The sequence below is a fragment of the Polistes dominula genome, unplaced genomic scaffold (assembly GCF_049000335.1).
Source record: "Polistes dominula isolate Pdom_NZ unplaced genomic scaffold, Pdom_raw_medaka contig_73, whole genome shotgun sequence".
NCBI lineage: Eukaryota > Metazoa > Arthropoda > Insecta > Hymenoptera > Vespidae > Polistes > Polistes dominula.
The window spans coordinates 1,994,989-2,012,740 of NW_028300951.1; the positions used below are offsets into that span (position 1 = coordinate 1,994,989).

A 17,752-nucleotide genomic window follows, 5' to 3' on the forward strand; every position below is an offset into this window, starting at 1 on the left:
ACAAGCTGGCGATATATTTTCTTCCTTATATCAATTCTAAGAAGAACCTTATATGTGTATTGCAGATTACGAACATTTGCCATAGTCAACCAACGTAGTTTACCGGTTCAATCCTTGCAGATAAACTTTTTGCATAGCTTGCACGAATATTATTTTATATTTGCTCTAACACATCAAAGTAACATACTATATATATATATATAGTATATATAAGTATATATATATTAGTATATTTATATTAATATACTAATTAATATATAATAAACTAATTAATATACTAATATATAATATACCTATATATATATGTAATTTAATGTAATTAAATTAATATTAGTTAAAATAGTAGTTAATTAAATATATAGTTAATATAAATATAAAATAACATAAATATGTAATTTATATTACATATATTACATAACATTTTCAAATATTAGTATATATTATATAAAGTATATAAAAAGTAGTTATATATATATAATCATAAATACAGTTTTTTACTGGGTCCATTTTTATTGGATAGTGCACACCAAAGTAATATACTATATATATATGTAATCATAAATACAGTGTTGTTTGGTTTCCATTTCTAAACATATTGGAAAAATAATTTGTTAACTACCACCGCAATTATCGATCTTTTAAGTGCACATTAAAAATTTTTTTACATCGTTCGTTTTAAATCCACGAAGAAGAAGAAGAAGAAGAACACGCGACCACGGTAAAAGTTGCACTTCTTTTTATAATCTTGTAGTCCCGAGAAACGAGTTGTGTTGATCGTTTGCACGAGCAGGTGCAACAAGCCATAACTAATCCCATTAATTATTATGGAATACAAAGAATATGGCCAATGAAATTTTGCCACCTTTTTACTACATCATTGTTTTAAATCGATTCAACGCTTTCGTGTGGTTGGTTTCTTTTTTTTTTGTATCCTCCCCATTATTTACATCTGTGTATTTAAGTATGTCTATCTATAAATATGTGTGTCACCGTATATAATATAAAATACTTGAAATATATTTTTTATTTCTTTTTTTTTTTTTTTTTTTTGAAACTTTCTCAATATTAACTATAAGGTATACAACTTTGTTTCCATTATTTTCCTACAGATGGTTTATAGAAAAAAAAGTGGCGGAAATTTATTATTACAAAATTTAGAATATTTTGTAATAATTTATATTTAAAAAAAAAAAAATAAAAAAATATTTATCAAATACCGATCTAGCAAAGATAATAGTAGTTTTCAACTATATCGACAAGAAGAATAGATAAAAAATTTCCTACCTTACCGATTGTCGTTAATTTCCTACAACAAAAACTGTCGATAAAGAAAACTTTATGTTTTATAATTCAATGTAAAATTATTTTTGAAAAAAAAAACAAACAAACAAACAAATTATAATTTAATATATTTTTGTTGTCTTTTTGTAGGCTAGTCGTACACTTGAACCATGGGAGCATCTACTACCATGTCCAAGATGTTCATTTCCTTGCCACGTCGACGGTGAGAAGAACGTGGGAACGTGCTCGAGGCAGGGCTGCTCGATGGAGTTTTGCACGTCGTGTTCTTCGAGGCCCCATACAGGTCCTTGTAAGACGCCCCTCTTGGCCACGCCAACTAAACGAAATAAGCGGCTCGTCGTTGGTTCCAGACAGAGCAAACGAAACCTCAGAAGGTTGTAACGAATATAAACGAGAAGAACGAAGAAGAACCGCCATCAGGAGCAGCAGCATCATCATCAGCAGCAGAGAAAGAAAAAAGAAGAAGAAGAAGAAATGCAAGAAAAAAAAAAGAAACAACTAATGATAACGATAATGATAATGATGATGATAATGGGAAAAAGAAATGGGTTAAAGTTTAAGAAAAAAAAAACAAAATTGCGGAAGGAGATTCTTCTTCTCGTCGTCCAAAATGGCCAGAACGGCCCCGTTCTGCATAAGGGAGGAATAAAAGAAAATAAAAAAGTCAAAATAAGATCTCATATCCGATCAATGATCCCCTTCCCCTTGGATCGATCGTTCCAAAGGTTTTGGTGTATGTTCGAAGAACATGAAACAAAAAAAAAAACAAAAAAAGAAAAGAAAAATAAGTTGGGTTTTACTATCAAGTATATACTCTCCCTTCCTTCTCGTGTAATATCACGGTATATAAGGATAATCGTAGGAGCGGCACGAAAGATTTCAACCTCAAATTACGGCCTTGATCGAGAAAGGTATTCAGGGAGAGAGAACCCGAAGACCCCAATGCTGCCCATGGTTTGTCGGTTCCTCGCAACTACCACCACGTATGTACGTTTACGCGAGAAAGAAGAATCATGGTCTCTCTTTCTTTCATTTTTTGTACTGGGTTGCCCTTCTCTCTCAAAAGTAACAGAAGAAGAAGAAGAAGAAGAAGAAGAAGAAGCCACCGTCGTCGTCGTCGTCGTCGTCGTCGTTGCACCTGAGCCTCCACAGTAACTTCTGGGACCTGCTCCTTCGTTCGTTATTATCGGCAAGTTGCAAGGGGCCCCTGTCGTTTTCGTCGAAGAAGAAAAAGTTCAGAAGAGAGAGAGAGAGAGAGAGAAGGGACAGGAAGGTGGTTGTTTGCGAATATAGAGAAAGAGAGAGAGATAGAAGAAGGAAGTGAGATTAGCAAAGGATGGACACCAAGGAGAAGGAAAAGAGAAAGAACGAAAATGAGAAACCATAAAGCAATGTCGTAAAACTCTTCTCTCTCAAAAGGGGATGGGATATGAAATGGTGTATGTATGGGTCGTATGCTATGGTATGATGGTATATATGGTATGAAATGGGATGGGTTGTAGCAGCAGTTCGTCGCGCCCCCGGATATTTCTTACTTTATTTTCTTTTCTTTTCTTTTCTTTTCTTTTCTTTTCTTTTCTTTTCTTTTCTTTTCTTTTCTTTTCTTTTCTTACTCACACACTTCCGAACAAAACTCTCTTTTAACGAAGACCAAGAAGAAGGTACACGAATGTACCTCTTAATGGAGACCCAGCGAGAGAGATCACCTTGCTCGTCGATCGAGAAACGAAAGAACACAACACCACCACCATCATAATCTTCGTCACAACCACCACCACCACCTTTCTTTCGTTTACTTTATAGGGTTTTTCTTTCCTCCCCTTTATCGTTTCTTATCTTATTTTTATCATAAACAATTTATACGAATGAACATTGTAATCTCTTTGGATGATTATTTTCTTCTTCTTTCTTATGTTTTGTTTGTTTTGTTATCAAACACGACGGTTTTCTCATCGTTACAAAATAATACCCTAGTAGCAGAAAATATTGAAAAATATTGAATATATGTGTGTGTAACATAAAAGACATTAAAAATCTCTTTTTAATATTAAATACACACGTATTCAATATTTTTTTCAATATTTTCTGCTACTAGGGTATATTTTGTTGTTGATCTATTTCGTATCTCGTTTTTTTTCTGTTGTTTTTTTTTTTTTTAATATCATCGACAATTATTGATAAAACGTTTTTAATTCGTTGAATAAAATCGCTTTTAAATTCGTCTATTAATGTTGTGTGATTTCATCTTAAAAATATGCGTAATTTTTACTTTTTTTTTTTTTTTTGTTCATTCATTCGAATGTCTTGTTCGAACATTTTACTTTTGTTTTAATTTAATTCTATTCGACGAGGAAAAAAGAAAAATAGTAAAACGTGTCCCATCAACTACTTCTCATCTTCTCATTCTACGTTTCTCACCGTGAAATAATATTTTATCTATCGAAAATAAATGTCCTGGTTGGTTGGTTGGTTTGGTGGTGGGTGTTTCGTTCCTTCGTTTACTTGACAAATTTATTCAACTATCATCCAATATGTGTATGTATGTATGTGTGTGTTGTGTGTATACTATGCGTGTATATGCTTCAACGAGTCAAACAACTCGTTTCGTGTGTGTTGTATAGTCATTCCTCGAGGATATATCGTGTCATTATCCTTGTGTATGTATTATAATAATCGTTGTATCAATTTGTCCGAAGAAAATGAAGGAAGGAAGGAACCACCACCATTACTCTACCACTACTACTCCAATTCGGGTGTAAATTATTTTAACTTTTACGACTTTTGCCACCATTTAATGTTGTTTCGAGTTAACAATTTGTTTTAATTCCTCATTACTGTTAAACTTTTTTATCGTATATATTATAAAAAAGAAGTTGAAAGAGAGAAACAAAAAGAAAAAAGAAAAACAACGATGAAAAAAGTATATTCATTTTTACGTGCATATATTTTATCAAAAAAAAAAATATATATATATATATACTTTTAATTCTCATTTGTAATAACAACGACGAAGAAACAAAAAAAAACAAAAATATGAAACAAACAACGAGATGAAATTGGGGTTGCATTTTTTTACGATTTTGAAAATCAAAATAAAATAAGAATAAAAATAAAAGTAAAAAAATCAAAAAATTCAAATAAAGTATTATTATATTCGAAAGAATTGATGTCATGTGAAAGAGAAAGATAATTGTAAAAAGAAAGCATAAAAGACAAAAAAAAATATATATATATATATGAAAAACGAGGAAAGAAAATGAAATCGTGCTGAGAAAAAAAAAAAAAAAAGAAAACAGTCGAGTGCCATAATATTGATGAAAATGATATTTCGAATGGAAACCGGTAGGAGAATTACATTTTTGTAATGTGTGCCATCTTATTTGTTGTTCATCTGACATTTCTTTAAGTCAACTTGCGCCATAATTATTGCCATAAATTATATTATTTTCTTGATACTACTTTATTTCTCGATTGTTAAAAATGAAAATAATTATCTACATCTGTCGCGTTGCAAAAGGTTATTTTCGTTTTTAAGTAAGAGCCGCCATATTTGTCCGCCATTACAAGATGGATACCATCAATGTTATTGGAAATGCGTTTATAAGAAAAAGCACACACATCTTTTACACATGTAATATTATGTTTATTCCTGTGTATACTCTTGTTAAGAGATTTTTCTTGTATTATAAGGCGACTCTAGTTTTTTTATGTGTAATTAAAAAAAAGAGAAAAAAGGAAAGAACAATGGTGTTTCTCCGTACCAGTATATATATTACGCAGGAAACGCAAAGACTGCTTGTAAATAACCGAGCGTATAGTAATATATTTTGTGTATTTTGTGTGTGTGTGTATTGGCATTTAAGAGATATCCCATTAGAAGAAAGGAATGGGTTGTACTATAAGTAATATTCTTTTCTTTTCTTTCTTTCTTTTTTTTTTTCTTTTTTTTTTTTTTCTATTTTGTATAATTGTATTCTTCTCCGTGTAACTTTTAAAAAAAAAAAAAATAGTATTTACTCCGTTTCTTTTTTAAAACCGTCTGCATTATACAAAATATGTATATATTTATAAATATATATATATGTTATATATATTGCAATATATACAGTGTGTATATATATATATAATGATATATATATATTACAATAAATATATATATATATACATATATATTTATATTTATATTTATATATTTATATTTATATTTAATAATCTTCGCGAAACATACAAAACAGAACGTTTCTCTGGGAATACACGCTTTGTGAGCAAATTATCAAATTATTTGTAGTAATTTAAGCAAATAACGCGTTTATTTTAAAAAAAAAAACAACAAAAAAGAAAAAAAGCAAAAAGAATGTCTCTTAACTTTGTTTTTATTCGTCATAATAATTTTTTAATTTTGCATCTTCTCTTTTCGCATGATTTATCTTACGAACAAAAAGAAAAAAACAAAAAAGAATTTCAATTATAATAATAATAATAATAACGTTTAAATTATAGACGATGTGCGATTTTCATACGTCAATGAAATTCGATTTGCATGACACCATTTTTTATTTTATTTTTTTTTTTTTTTTTATATATATATATATTCGCGTGAGATAGTATTGTTTTTCTTTCTTTTTTTTTTTATTTTAAATACCGTGTTTCATTGTTTTGTTTTTTATTATTTTAGGAAAAAAAAAAAAAAAATTCAAATCACAAATGAATCGTAATTTATTTTGTCCTTTTTATTAACCGAATCTCAAATAAATAAATAAATGCGAAAAAGCGGGGCACACGCTTGAGACATTTCTGTGATAAGAGATGCTACCCATTCTATTGTGTGCATTATGTGTTTTTTAGTTTTTTTTTTGTTTTTGTTTTTTTTTTTCTTTTGTTTTTTTATTTTACATATATATATATATATTATTATTATTATTCCTTTCTTTTTCAACAACAAGAAAAAAAAAAAAGAAAAAAATTGTATTTAATTTTTGTAAGCCAATCTCCATCGCTCAAAAAAAGAAAAAAAGAAAAAAGAAAAAACTATTTGTTAAATTTTGTAAATAGATATATATAGTATATATTTTTTAAATAAGGCCGTATATTATGTGTTATTAATAATAAAAAAAAAAACGAAAAAAAAAAACAGTAAATTATATTTATCGTTATATCGTTCAACGATGAATGATAAAAAATAAAATAGTAAAGTAATGTAAATTAAAGTAAATTTTGTCTCTACATTGGAAAAAGAAGAAGAGAGAAAAAGAGAAAAAAAATTGAAAAAAAAACAACAAAAAAAAACCAGAATAATAATAATAATAATAATAATTAATTGTCATTTGAAAAAGGAATAATTAAATTTTCGCTTATATTATTATTATTATTATTATTATGAATGATAAAATGCGGTCATGGTAGTATGGATTACCAATTAATAATTAGATTTTAATGAGAGAATCAAATATGCTTATTAATAAGTGTGCGTGAAGATTACGAAGAGATAGTATGTTCTTTCATTTAATTTGTTTTATTTTTTTTTTTTTTATTATTTTAATATATATATATATATATATATTTTCAAAATACAAATAGGATTTTAGACCGAACATACCTCAGGTTATGCAACTGTTACCAAAAGTGAAAATAATTTCAGAATTGCCATAAACTTTCACAGCACATATATTAGAAATACATATATATATGTGTACATACATACATACATACATACATAGCTATCTTTTCGTCATGACACATCGATCCTTTCCGCGAATACGAAATGGGCTTGGAGACCCTTTGATTATTATTATGTGTTTTTTTTTTGCTCTCTATCTTGGGGGTCGTATTTTCGAACCACCCACCCACCCGTGTTTATATTAAAAAAAATACTCAGGAGATACTTCTGTACAGGGAAACCAATGCCTTTTTCATTTTAGAGTAAGATACTTTTATTCAAATCCTTAGCGATGAAAGGGTGATGCCAAATAAAATGCATTGTCTTCTCGATGCAGTTAGTTAAACAAAACAAAAAAAAAAACAAAAACAAAACATTATATTTTTATAGCGATTTATTACTATCTTTTAATGCTTAGCCTGTAAGTTTTTTGTCTCTCTTTTTTTTTTTTTTTTTGTAATACAATTGATTGCTCAACGAATTAATGATACACCGAATATGTAAAACAAAAAAAAAACAAAAATACTCTCAATTACTTATTAATATTTGTCATGTCTCAAATTTGATGTTTAATTCAAAAAAAAAAAATAAAAAAAAAACAACGTCTTAGTTTTTTAATACATTGATTTATGTTTTTATAAATTTCAAAATGTTGTGTTTGTTTTTATCTAATAGAGAGAATATTTGGAAAATTTGGTGTATCTGTATTATTATTCTTTTCAATTGAATGTAATAAAAAAAAAAAAAACCCCTTATTCACTGTGGGGTTACGTTCCTGTATTTTCGGTTTAAATATAATTTTTACACAAATTCCAAAATTTTCACTCTTTTTAATCATTATAACATTATACAAGCTTTTATATAGAAAAAAAAACAATGTTATTATTATTATTATTATTTCCTTGTCATTTTTAATTATTATTATTTTTCTTTTTTTTTAATATAAAAATATTCGTCAAATAAATAAGAATAATTTCTTTTTATTTATTTTCAAATTTCACAAAAATGACCATAAGATTCTAGCCATTAATGCAAAACACATTCCTAATATTATTTTTTCCAATGTATCATTAGATTTAATAATATTAAGTTTTGATGATATTAAAGATATACCTTCTCGTAGATAACAACAGGTCTTTTCTTTTATTGGTTGACCTTCCATCGAATATTTAGTAGCTCGAATAATTTCAACTGTAATCATTTTTCCTAAATATTCATCTTTCTTAGGAACTAATACTTGTTCATAAAATTTATTATGTCCAACGTAATGTAATTTATCGTGAGATAATTCTGTTACTAATACTTTTTGAATTTGTCCAACTTTGTGATCGTAAGGTTGATAAGAATGAAACAATTCTGTTAATCTTTTAGTTCTCTGTTTAACTTCTTGCGTAGGAACTCTACGCATTTTAGCAGCCGGTGTACCAGGTCTTGGAAAAAATTGATTAATAAATAAATTTGGAAATTTATACTTTGTACATAGCTTCATAGTATCTTCAAAATCTTTCTCAGTTTCCATTGGAAAACCACAGATTATGTCTGTAGCTATAGTAATATTTGGAATTTTTGATTTTAAGAAATCAACGACGTATTCAAAGTCCGAGCAGGAATATTCTCTTTTCATATCGGCCAATATTTGATCACTACCCGATTGCACAGGTATATGCAAGAAACTATAAACTCTAGGATGATCTAATATTTTACTCATTGCTTCCAAATGTTCTATTATATAAGGTGGATTGGTCATACCGATACGCATCATACAACCATCAGGAATAACTTTCACCAATTCCCATAATAATTCAGGTAAACTAGTACCAATGTCTCTACCATAAGTTCCAGTATCTTCAGACGTCAACCATATTTCACATACACCTTCTTCGAAGGCCTGTTTGGCACGTTCTATTATTTCCTGGGGAGGATAACTTCCAAGTACACCTCTGGCGTGTTTAGTTTTACAATAAGTACATTGATTTAAACAACCGGTATTTATAGCAATAATCTCAATCAAAGGATTCCTTCGAACTTTTGGTAAACTCAATGATGCACCTCCTATTTTCTTCCCGTTTACTTTCTTCTGACTTAAAAACCTTACGGTATTACCTTTAAGCGTTTCTTCTACTACTGAAACAATTCTATCAATTTGTTGTACTCCTACGATACTCAATCCTTTTAAGAACGAAGATTTTGGAGCACCTTGAGGAACACATCTAAAAATATACAAATAAATACATTATTTCTCTTCACATTGACAAAAACAAATCATTTTATATTTGATATCGTACCCTGCAACAACGATATGTTTTCCATTCTTTCTTCCAAATTCAATCTCATTTCTAAAATGATCCTCAGCAGGTGTCTTGACTGTACATGAATTTAAAAGCCATAAATCTGCATCAAGCTTGTCATCGGTTAACCGGTAACCATAAGCAGCAAGTTGTCCAGCCATATATTCACTATCAGAATTATTATGGGTACATCCCCATGTCTTGACATAAATCTTTTGTGTTCCTGGTATGACACTTGATAATATTGTAGGTTCTGGAAATTCTTCTATTTGCTTTTTACGTTTTGCACGTACAACAACATATTTTCTTGCACCATATCTTTCCTTTGGAGTAATATCATTTTTGGTTACTATATCCTCAATGTCTCCAATTTCTGCATATGGTATAACCATATTTTCATTTAATATTTCACTCATTTAAAATGAATTGTCAATTTATTTTTTTACAAACTATTTTATTATTAATTAATAATATAAATCATATTTTATATATATATTTTTATTATATATTTTAATAATATTGTTAAACCATTATACAATTACTATATATAACAATTTATTGAGGTTATGCACATGTTAAAACTACCAACGTTATACCGCATGATTAAAATCAGTTCTACCACCTAACATATATATTATTAAAGTTATAATAGGTTGTGCGCGCAAGCGCGCGTATTATAAACATATGTATATACTACAATTTATATAAATAAATTAATTAAAAATAATGATTTATATAATAACTTTAAAAACTTGATTAAATATATACAACAAAAAATAATTTGACACTGGATATACTTTTATGATTTAATTTAATTTAAATCGTGAAAATGTAATTTAAAAATAATTAAAAATAATTATATTCATTAAATGTTTATATGAGACTATATTGTATTTAAAAAAAAAAAATTAGCAATATTATTCAGGCAGATTATGTTTAGTTTTCAATAGAAATATAAAAACCAACCTTAATAGGTGATCGCCGCCATTTTGAGATGACTGTCATAGTGGTCATTGTTCCCCCTCTGACAGACCACAGACGTACGCCTGCCGACAAGTATATTCAATTTATAACGTTAAGTTAAGTGGAAGCAGTTGTAAAACAAACTTTTTTTATATAAAACCTGATTTATACAAGTTACATACATGGGTCCCCTATTTGGAAATAATCCTTCGCGAAATGCGTCCAAAAATTTGGTTGAATTTAAAGCAGGAAAAATGACTATGAAAGGGAAAATGGTTTATCCAGATACACGAAAAGGACAGATTTACGTTAACCATTCTGACGATCAATTAATGCATTTTTATTGGAAAGATCGTACAACAGGAATCGTAGAAGATGTAAGATTTTTGTCATGTCATTATTACAATTGTAATAATTTCTTATAAATATAAATTATATGTATGTAATTTTGTAATTATTTCTAATACCATTTTATCATTTTTCAGGATCTCATTATTTTCCCAGATGACTGTGAATTTAAGCATGTTCCAGCGTGTAAAACTGGTAGAGTATATCTGTTGAGATTCAAGTCATCAAGTAGAAAGTTTTTCTTTTGGCTACAGGTAAAAAATTATAAACTAATAATAATTGATAATTTTTAAATTCTATAGTATTTAAAGTTTTTTTAATTTTATAGGATTTAAAGACTGACAAGGATGAAGAATATTGTAGAAAAATTAATGAAGTTTTAAATCACCCACCTTTACCTGTGTCTCAAAGGAGTGGCAATACGAATCCAGATGGGGATTTTCATAATTTGTTAAATAACATGTCTCAACAACAATTAATGCAATTGTTCGGTGGTGTAGGACAAATTGGTCTTGGTAGCTTATTGGGAACAATGAGCAGACCTCATGGTAGTATCCAAAGTACTAGAGCATCTACTACAACTGCTTCATCACCAGTTACAACAAGCGTTGCAAGGCCACCAGTGTCCCAAACTCCAGCACCTTCTACCGTCACTGAAACTACTAAATCTTCCAGTGAGTATTAAAATTATGATTTGATTAAAATAAGTATATATTTCTAATATATCTGTTTAATTATAATTTAGGTAATAGTAAGTCATCACCAAGAACAACAGCACCATCTACACCTGTGACTACTTCAGCTTCTAATAATAGAATTCAATTGAGCGATTTACAAAGTTTCCTCTCAGAAATTCCAACACCTGCTGGAGCAGAAGCTGTTGTTCAGGTAATATCATAATACTTATCTTTATCAGTTTGATTATTATATTATTAGGTTGATATCTTTGTACAATTATGACTTGCATATTTAGTCAACAAGATAATTTCATTTATTTTCAATTACTTTTTGAATTTAATGTTTTTCCAAATATAACTTATTTTTTTAAGTTTAATAATAATTGGCATCAACACTTTATGTTTTTATAAAAAAAAAAAAATGTATAATCTATTTTATGACTAAATATGTAGAAATATTATTATTTAAATATGTAGATATTGTGAAAATTATATTTATCTTTTCAGGCACATAGATAGGTACAATATTAAGAATTCTTTATTAATATAGTTATATTTTTATTAAGAATGCTTGTTTACAAAGCTTTACGTTCTCCTAGATAGAAATTTATGTGCATGAACGTTTTAAGTGATTCTCATCAAAAAAAGTTATCTATCTTGATATTAACTATATCGGTTTTACAGCAGTGTCACTATCAGGGATATAAAGTGTCATTCTTGATAATAGAACCTATCTTGTAAATACAGTCCATTTTTGCATTTAAAGTCTTCACAATATTCTTTCCTAAATAATTGACTAAAACGATATAAAAGTTCATATTTTTATTTCGTTGCATATGTTGTTTTAAAGAACAAATTGGTGATTTTTAAATCTAGGAGTGTAAAGTTAATGTAAAATTGATGCCTAGTGTATTAGTGATATAGTGGTGGTGTTTCACATTTATTTCATTAATTAGTTTAGTTCATATTTGTCTGTGGATAATACTATTAGCAATCATATGTGAATAGAAGCCAACATGCAATACAATTTTACAGAATGCTGCTCACGTCTTTCAAGACTTTGTAAGGTTTTAATAATCTATGACAGAGAGACATACGTTCTAACAACTATAGTATCATTATTGTTTTGTCCAGTGTTTTAATTCGTTTACATTATCATTCATACACATTATATTCATAATACATATCAAGAAATCTTTTTTAGTGAAAAACTTGATATGTTACATATTATTTGTGTTACTTTGATACCTTTGGTCTGTGATATGAAGTTACGATTGTCTACTTCAATTGCTCAATAAGTACAGTGTTATCTTGAAAAGTACAAATTAATCATTATGCACAAAGGGTTGGTTTAACAATATCTTGAAATTTCTTCATGTCGGAGAACCTACGGTATCGTCTGTAACTAAAGACATTAAACGCATATTGAAAATATAACTTAAAAAGAAAAAAAAGAGGAGGACATTGGCATTGTATTTTCGTTATACAATACAATTCTACATATGAACTTTTCCTGGCTCTCGGATACACTGGCTCTGTTGAGCAGTTGGGGGAATTTCTCTGGGACTGTTTGTTGCTTTCGTTCAGCTACACCACGGCTTATTATCCAGCAGAGGGGCATAGCGACAGAGCTGACGAATGCCATCCCAACAACGATTACATCAACGGAAAGTCTGGAACGTGCTATTTCCACGCATTTACCACCTGGAGACAACCTGTGTACAACGCTATCATCTCCCCAGTTCTCCCAGGCGCTATCAATGTTCTGGTCTGCTTTGCAGTCGGGCCAGGCGGGCCCAGTCATCCGTCAATTTGGCTTGGGAACTGATGCAATCAATGCAGCCGCCAGTGGTAACATCGAAGAGTTCGTCACCGCTTTGGAGTCGGAAGCTAAGAGTGGACAAGGACAAGCACAACAGGGACAAGATGAGAAGAAACGATCCCCAGGCGATAGTCCTGGCAAAAAGGAAGATGATGACGACGGCATGCCTTTGGATTAAGCAATAAACCATTATTTCTGTCGAATTTTTTTGTTCTCAACTTTCTTCTCGTGATTCAGAAATTCGATATATGTTGTGTATTAGTCGAGATTATGTACAATAAACGTTACTTCTACGATAAAATTCTATTACATTCTGGGATATTTAATTAAAGGAACTTCTATATAATTTTAAATTCATAAACTTGTATTTCTACGAATTAATTGCACTAACTAAATATTTACTTATTCTTTACACTTTCTAATATTTACCCATTTAAATATCTGTGCTTTTGTACAAATATATGAACATTTAATAAATAGTTCAACTTTATTAATAAGCAGTCTCTCTCTCTCTCTCTCTCTCTCACACACACACACACACACACACACTCTTTTTTTCTCTTTTATATTTCTTTGTCATTTAAAATACGTATATATTTACAATTTAATAATCAATAAATAGAAATATTTGATTATTATTTATTCGTCTTTCAAAAAGTTTTATCAATTACAAATATGTTAGTGCATTACTTATTTTATTTATTATTTCGTGATAAAGTAATCGCATTTTAAATGAATCCATTTTAAAGGCGGGAAAATGATGACCAATGAAACATTTTCAACTAACACGCACAACAACGGTATTGGTCATATGTTACAATCGATATATGATATATATCATATAATTTTATAATCTCATATCATACATTTGATTACAGAAATACAAGATAAATAAATGTTCGATTTGTAAACAAATTTTAATCAATAATGTATTGAATAAAAAAAAAAAGTTTTATAATTGTGCATATCACGAAAATAATGAATTTTCGAGTTTTGTAACATGTTGTAGGACACCGCGTGAGATGATAAGTAGTGCGCATGTGATTCAAGAAACCGCTTCATTGGCCAGTCGATTATATCATTGCACAGGATCGGATCAATATAAGGTAGTAATTGAAATTTCGATTTTAATTCAAATTTATATCACCGAATCTTTTATTTAAAATATGTAAAATGTAAGGTATGTTTTATATAAGGTATTATATATATATATATATAAATATTAGTCACAGCATATTAATCAATGATTACATTGAATTCATTAATATAACGCGTGCACTTTTGTTATAAATAATCAATACGCGCGTTTTTGTCTCTTAATTTGATTAATAAATTTAAGTCAATGTATAAAAAGATTATTATTTGGAGTAAATCACAGTTAAAGAAAAGAAAAAGAATATATTATAGCGGATGTCATATGAGTGATAAAAATCTATGCATTAAAGAAATAAAATATTAAGTATCGAAATAATGTCTGTCATAAAAATATATAAATACATACAATACATGTATACATATATACAGAAAATATACAATTTGTAATGGAAGAAAAGATAGGAGTAAAAAAAGTATTAACGTTTGGCGGCCACGTAAGTTGTTCGAAAGGTGAGCGCGCATCGAATTGCGAGCGCGAGAAGAACGTCGTCGGTCTTCGTCTATCGTGGCGGTGTTTGTAAACAAGCGGCGCCCTAGTAACAAAAACGATAGAACAGGGGCACGTATTTGGAGTACACCCCTGAGGGGTCCGCGCACGCGTAGTATCATTCGAATCGAACAAGTAGCGTGGTGGGGGATCCCCTACTCGCAAATGTTGATCGTCGAAGCGTTCGGCGAATTTCACTAAAAACTCTCGCGTCGAATTTACGTCGGAATTGTGCGCGTCTCTCGGTCGATCAACGAAGATCGCTAAATCCAACCGGATTTTGACCGTCTTTCGTTTAATTTGAGTCGCGTTGTCGCGGCAGTTTAGTGTCATTCTATGTAACAGAGGGAAACGGATACCCCGCGATAATGGCATTGTTGTGATAGCGCCACTCTGTAGATAGCTAGATATATACATAGGTAGGTGTTAGTGAAAGAGACCTATAGAGATTGGTTAGGTGATGTGGTAGTGAGAGAGAGAGAGAGAGAGAGAGAAGGAAGGTTGCCTGGCGGGAGAGACGAAGGAACCCGCGACCGAAGACGTGGGTTCGCTTTATCTCTCTCTCTCTCTCTTTCTTTCTTCCCTTTTCTCTTCCCCCTCTTTCTCTCTTTCTAACAGCTCCGTCTCTACGTGCGTGTCGAGTAAGCGAGTTAACTCGAGAGTAAAAGAGAGAAAGGGTGAGGGAGAGAAAGAGAGAAACGGCGTTCGGTTGCTCGCGCGCGCGCCAACGACACCGGACCACGTAGCAAGAAAAGGAGTGGGGAGCTCGAGCGCCTTTTCCTACGCGCATACACGCGCACGCATATACACACGTATATAACGTCGCTCGCGTAGAATAGCAACCTTGACACTTGGTGATCGTTTTTGGCGGCCCCGTGCCGCTCTTCTCGACCGTCTCTCCCCTCGTTCATATTCCACCCTTCCTCTCTCTCATTCTCTCTCATTCTCTCTCTCTCTTTCTCTCTCTCTCTCTCTCTCTTCGGTGTGTCTCTCTGGCGAAGGCCTCGCAAGTGAAAGTTTCCATTCTTTCTCTCATTTTTCTTTTTCCTTTTCCAGCTCTCCTCTTACCTCTATATAAATATATATATAATATATATAATACATCTTGCTCGTTTACTCTTTCTATTTTTGTTTCTTGTTTCATAAAAAAATAAATAGATAAATATAAAAACGCGTTTGTTTAAAAGCCATTTTTGATAATAAAAGACGCGCGAAAAGGATTATCCTGTATGCAACTTATATGTATACATATTCGTACGTACGTAAATGTATACGTACAATAGTTACACGCGAAGAGACACGCAAGCAGTATAGTTTCTCGGTATATTTGGTTGTTAATTGTGTGTTAATGTAATTTGTAAATCGTGTTTTTATTGGTGATCTTTCGCGAAGGAAAATGTTCTCACGCGTTTCACACCGGTCATCCTTGTAATTTCTAATCGTCATCGTCATAGTCATTGGAATTGTCGTTCCACGAACGTCAATGAAGGTTCTTAAACCTCGACAAGGTTTGTTCCGTTCGTGCCCCCGGTCGATGGCCGTCGAAGAGAAGACGACAAGAAGCGTGAATCATCGTCGAGCGATTCGCAATACGTCGACGGCCGCATGACCGACCCACTTCTTTTACTCTTTCTCGATTATCCTTAGAATAAATACATCGATGATTAAGATTACGATAAAAATATGTTTATTTTTGTTTGTTTGTTTTTTTTTTTTGGTTTACTCATTTTAAATTAACTTCTCTTTAAATTTAATCTTATCGTTTTCATTTGGTTTGAATTTTTCTTTTTCTGGGATAATGAGGCACAATTCAATGTTTAAATAATGCCGATTTTCGCGCGCCTTCAAAGTCAATGCCAAATTTTGCCGAACTTTTTAAACGAACTGTTCCGAAGATATACGAGTGAAAAGATAAAGAGAGAGAAAGAGCACGAGCCGAGTACTATTTTCATCCTTCTCTTTTCTTCGATTATTTCTCTCTTCTCCTTCGCAACAGCGTATATATATATATATATATAAAATATGTATATATATATATATATATGTACCTACGCACAAATATACGGTATCTTTCCTATCGAATAGATATCGGCCAATCGCGATGACGAGAGATAACCACCGGGAGATCCCTGCAACCTTTTTTACGAAGGAAATTATATTGGTATATTTGCTACGCATATATTCTCTCTCTCTCTTTCGATTTATCGTTCAATAAAAAAACATAGTGCGTGTTTATGGTATGTAAACGTTTAACCTAAAATTTGGATTATTTATAGTGTATTAATCAACGTGACAAGATACACCTTGTGTTTGTAATTTTTTCGTGTCTCTATTTTTTTTTTTTTGAAAAATTATCTTAATTGTTTTACAGCTTGCTTTTGATTAATAGTAAAAAATAATAATCATCATCACAGCCATTATCATTATCATCGTTAAAAAAATATTGGTTCGTAAAAAAATAAAGATTATATCGATTAATATTAAAAAAAAAAAAAAAAAAAAACGGATAAGGTAAAGGTGTATGTTTTCAAGTGGAAAAACGTTTCGAGTCTTCCTCTATCACACAAGACGAATCATCAAAAAGCAAACAAATTTCAATGATTTTCTTGATTAGCGTTGTCCCTTTTAACTTATCGTATCAATTTAAAAAAAAATCGATATCTCTCATCGCACACGGATCTATAGAAATAAAAAACAACTTAATTCAAGTTATATCTAAATATTATTAAAAAAGAAAAAAGTAAATCAAAACACTTTCCGTAATATATATATATATATATATATATATATATATATATATATATATATATATACATATATATAATATTTAACAATGTTGACAGGTAATATTTTATACAATAAAATAACTAAATTGTATTTTGATTTTTTCAGCATAAACAACAGTTAGTTACGGGTCTCGGATAATTTAAAAGGAAGAAAAGAAAGGAACAACTACAACAACAATATAACACAATAACAAAAATGTGCAATAAAGAAAGAAAATATATATGTCAAGATGGATCAAAGTAAGAAAGAAAACACGTAGAAAGGTTA

The 17,752-nt window shown here is 30.1% G+C and overlaps 3 protein-coding genes across 7 annotated transcripts in view; 2 read left to right on the forward strand and 1 right to left on the reverse strand.

Annotated features, from left to right (window-relative positions):
• The window catches only part of LOC107063880 (uncharacterized), a 48,763-nt gene extending 44,168 nt beyond the window's left edge, over nucleotides 1-4,595 (forward strand). The window contains 1 exon segment of the mRNA XM_015316021.2: nucleotides 1,432-4,595. Coding sequence (XP_015171507.1) covers nucleotides 1,432-1,683 — 252 coding nt within the window. The 3' untranslated portion in view covers nucleotides 1,684-4,595.
• On the reverse strand, nucleotides 2,838-9,841 carry LOC107063879 (threonylcarbamoyladenosine tRNA methylthiotransferase). 4 transcript variants are annotated; one of them, XM_089172137.1, is made up of 3 exons: nucleotides 9,244-9,841; nucleotides 2,916-9,168; nucleotides 2,838-2,870 (listed from the first exon to the last, which is right to left on the reverse strand). In XM_089172137.1, the coding sequence occupies exons 1-2, from the start codon at nucleotides 9,660-9,662 to the stop codon at nucleotides 7,956-7,958; spliced, it is 1,632 nt and encodes a 543-aa protein (XP_089028263.1). In that variant the 5' UTR covers nucleotides 9,663-9,841; the 3' UTR covers nucleotides 2,838-2,870; nucleotides 2,916-7,955. The 4 variants fall into 4 exon arrangements, with proteins under 4 accessions (XP_089028263.1, XP_089028260.1, XP_089028262.1 ...); XM_089172134.1 differs by having other exon boundaries at nucleotides 2,838-2,875; XM_089172136.1 differs by having other exon boundaries at nucleotides 2,838-2,880.
• Nucleotides 9,842-10,240: 399 nt separating this feature from the next.
• Nucleotides 10,241-13,362, forward strand: Rpn13 (regulatory particle non-ATPase 13). 2 transcript variants are annotated; one of them, XM_015316022.2, is made up of 5 exons: nucleotides 10,241-10,586; nucleotides 10,695-10,811; nucleotides 10,886-11,231; nucleotides 11,303-11,445; nucleotides 12,845-13,362. In XM_015316022.2, exons 1-5 carry the CDS (start codon nucleotides 10,392-10,394, stop codon nucleotides 13,232-13,234), a joined length of 1,191 nt encoding a protein of 396 aa, XP_015171508.1. In that variant the 5' UTR covers nucleotides 10,241-10,391; the 3' UTR covers nucleotides 13,235-13,362. The 2 variants fall into 2 exon arrangements, with proteins under 2 accessions (XP_015171508.1, XP_015171509.1); XM_015316023.2 differs by having other exon boundaries at nucleotides 12,848-13,362.
• The last annotated feature ends 4,390 nt before the right edge of the window (nucleotides 13,363-17,752 follow it).

Excerpts from the sequence above, each read along its gene's own strand:
- LOC107063879 (XM_089172137.1), bottom strand. The coding sequence starts at position 9,662 with ATGAGTGAAATATTAAATGAAAATATGGTTATACCATATGCAGAAATT. Across the intron at positions 9,169-9,243 it reads AAACATATCGTTGTTGCAGG|ATGTGTTCCTCAAGGTGCTC; the intron begins GTACGATATCAA and ends GTATATTTTTAG.
- Rpn13 (XM_015316022.2), top strand. The coding sequence starts at position 10,392 with ATGGGTCCCCTATTTGGAAATAATCCTTCGCGAAATGCGTCCAAAAAT. Across the intron at positions 11,232-11,302 it reads TGAAACTACTAAATCTTCCA|GTAATAGTAAGTCATCACCA; the intron begins GTGAGTATTAAA and ends ATTATAATTTAG. Across the intron at positions 11,446-12,844 it reads GAGCAGAAGCTGTTGTTCAG|CAGAGGGGCATAGCGACAGA; the intron begins GTAATATCATAA and ends CTTATTATCCAG.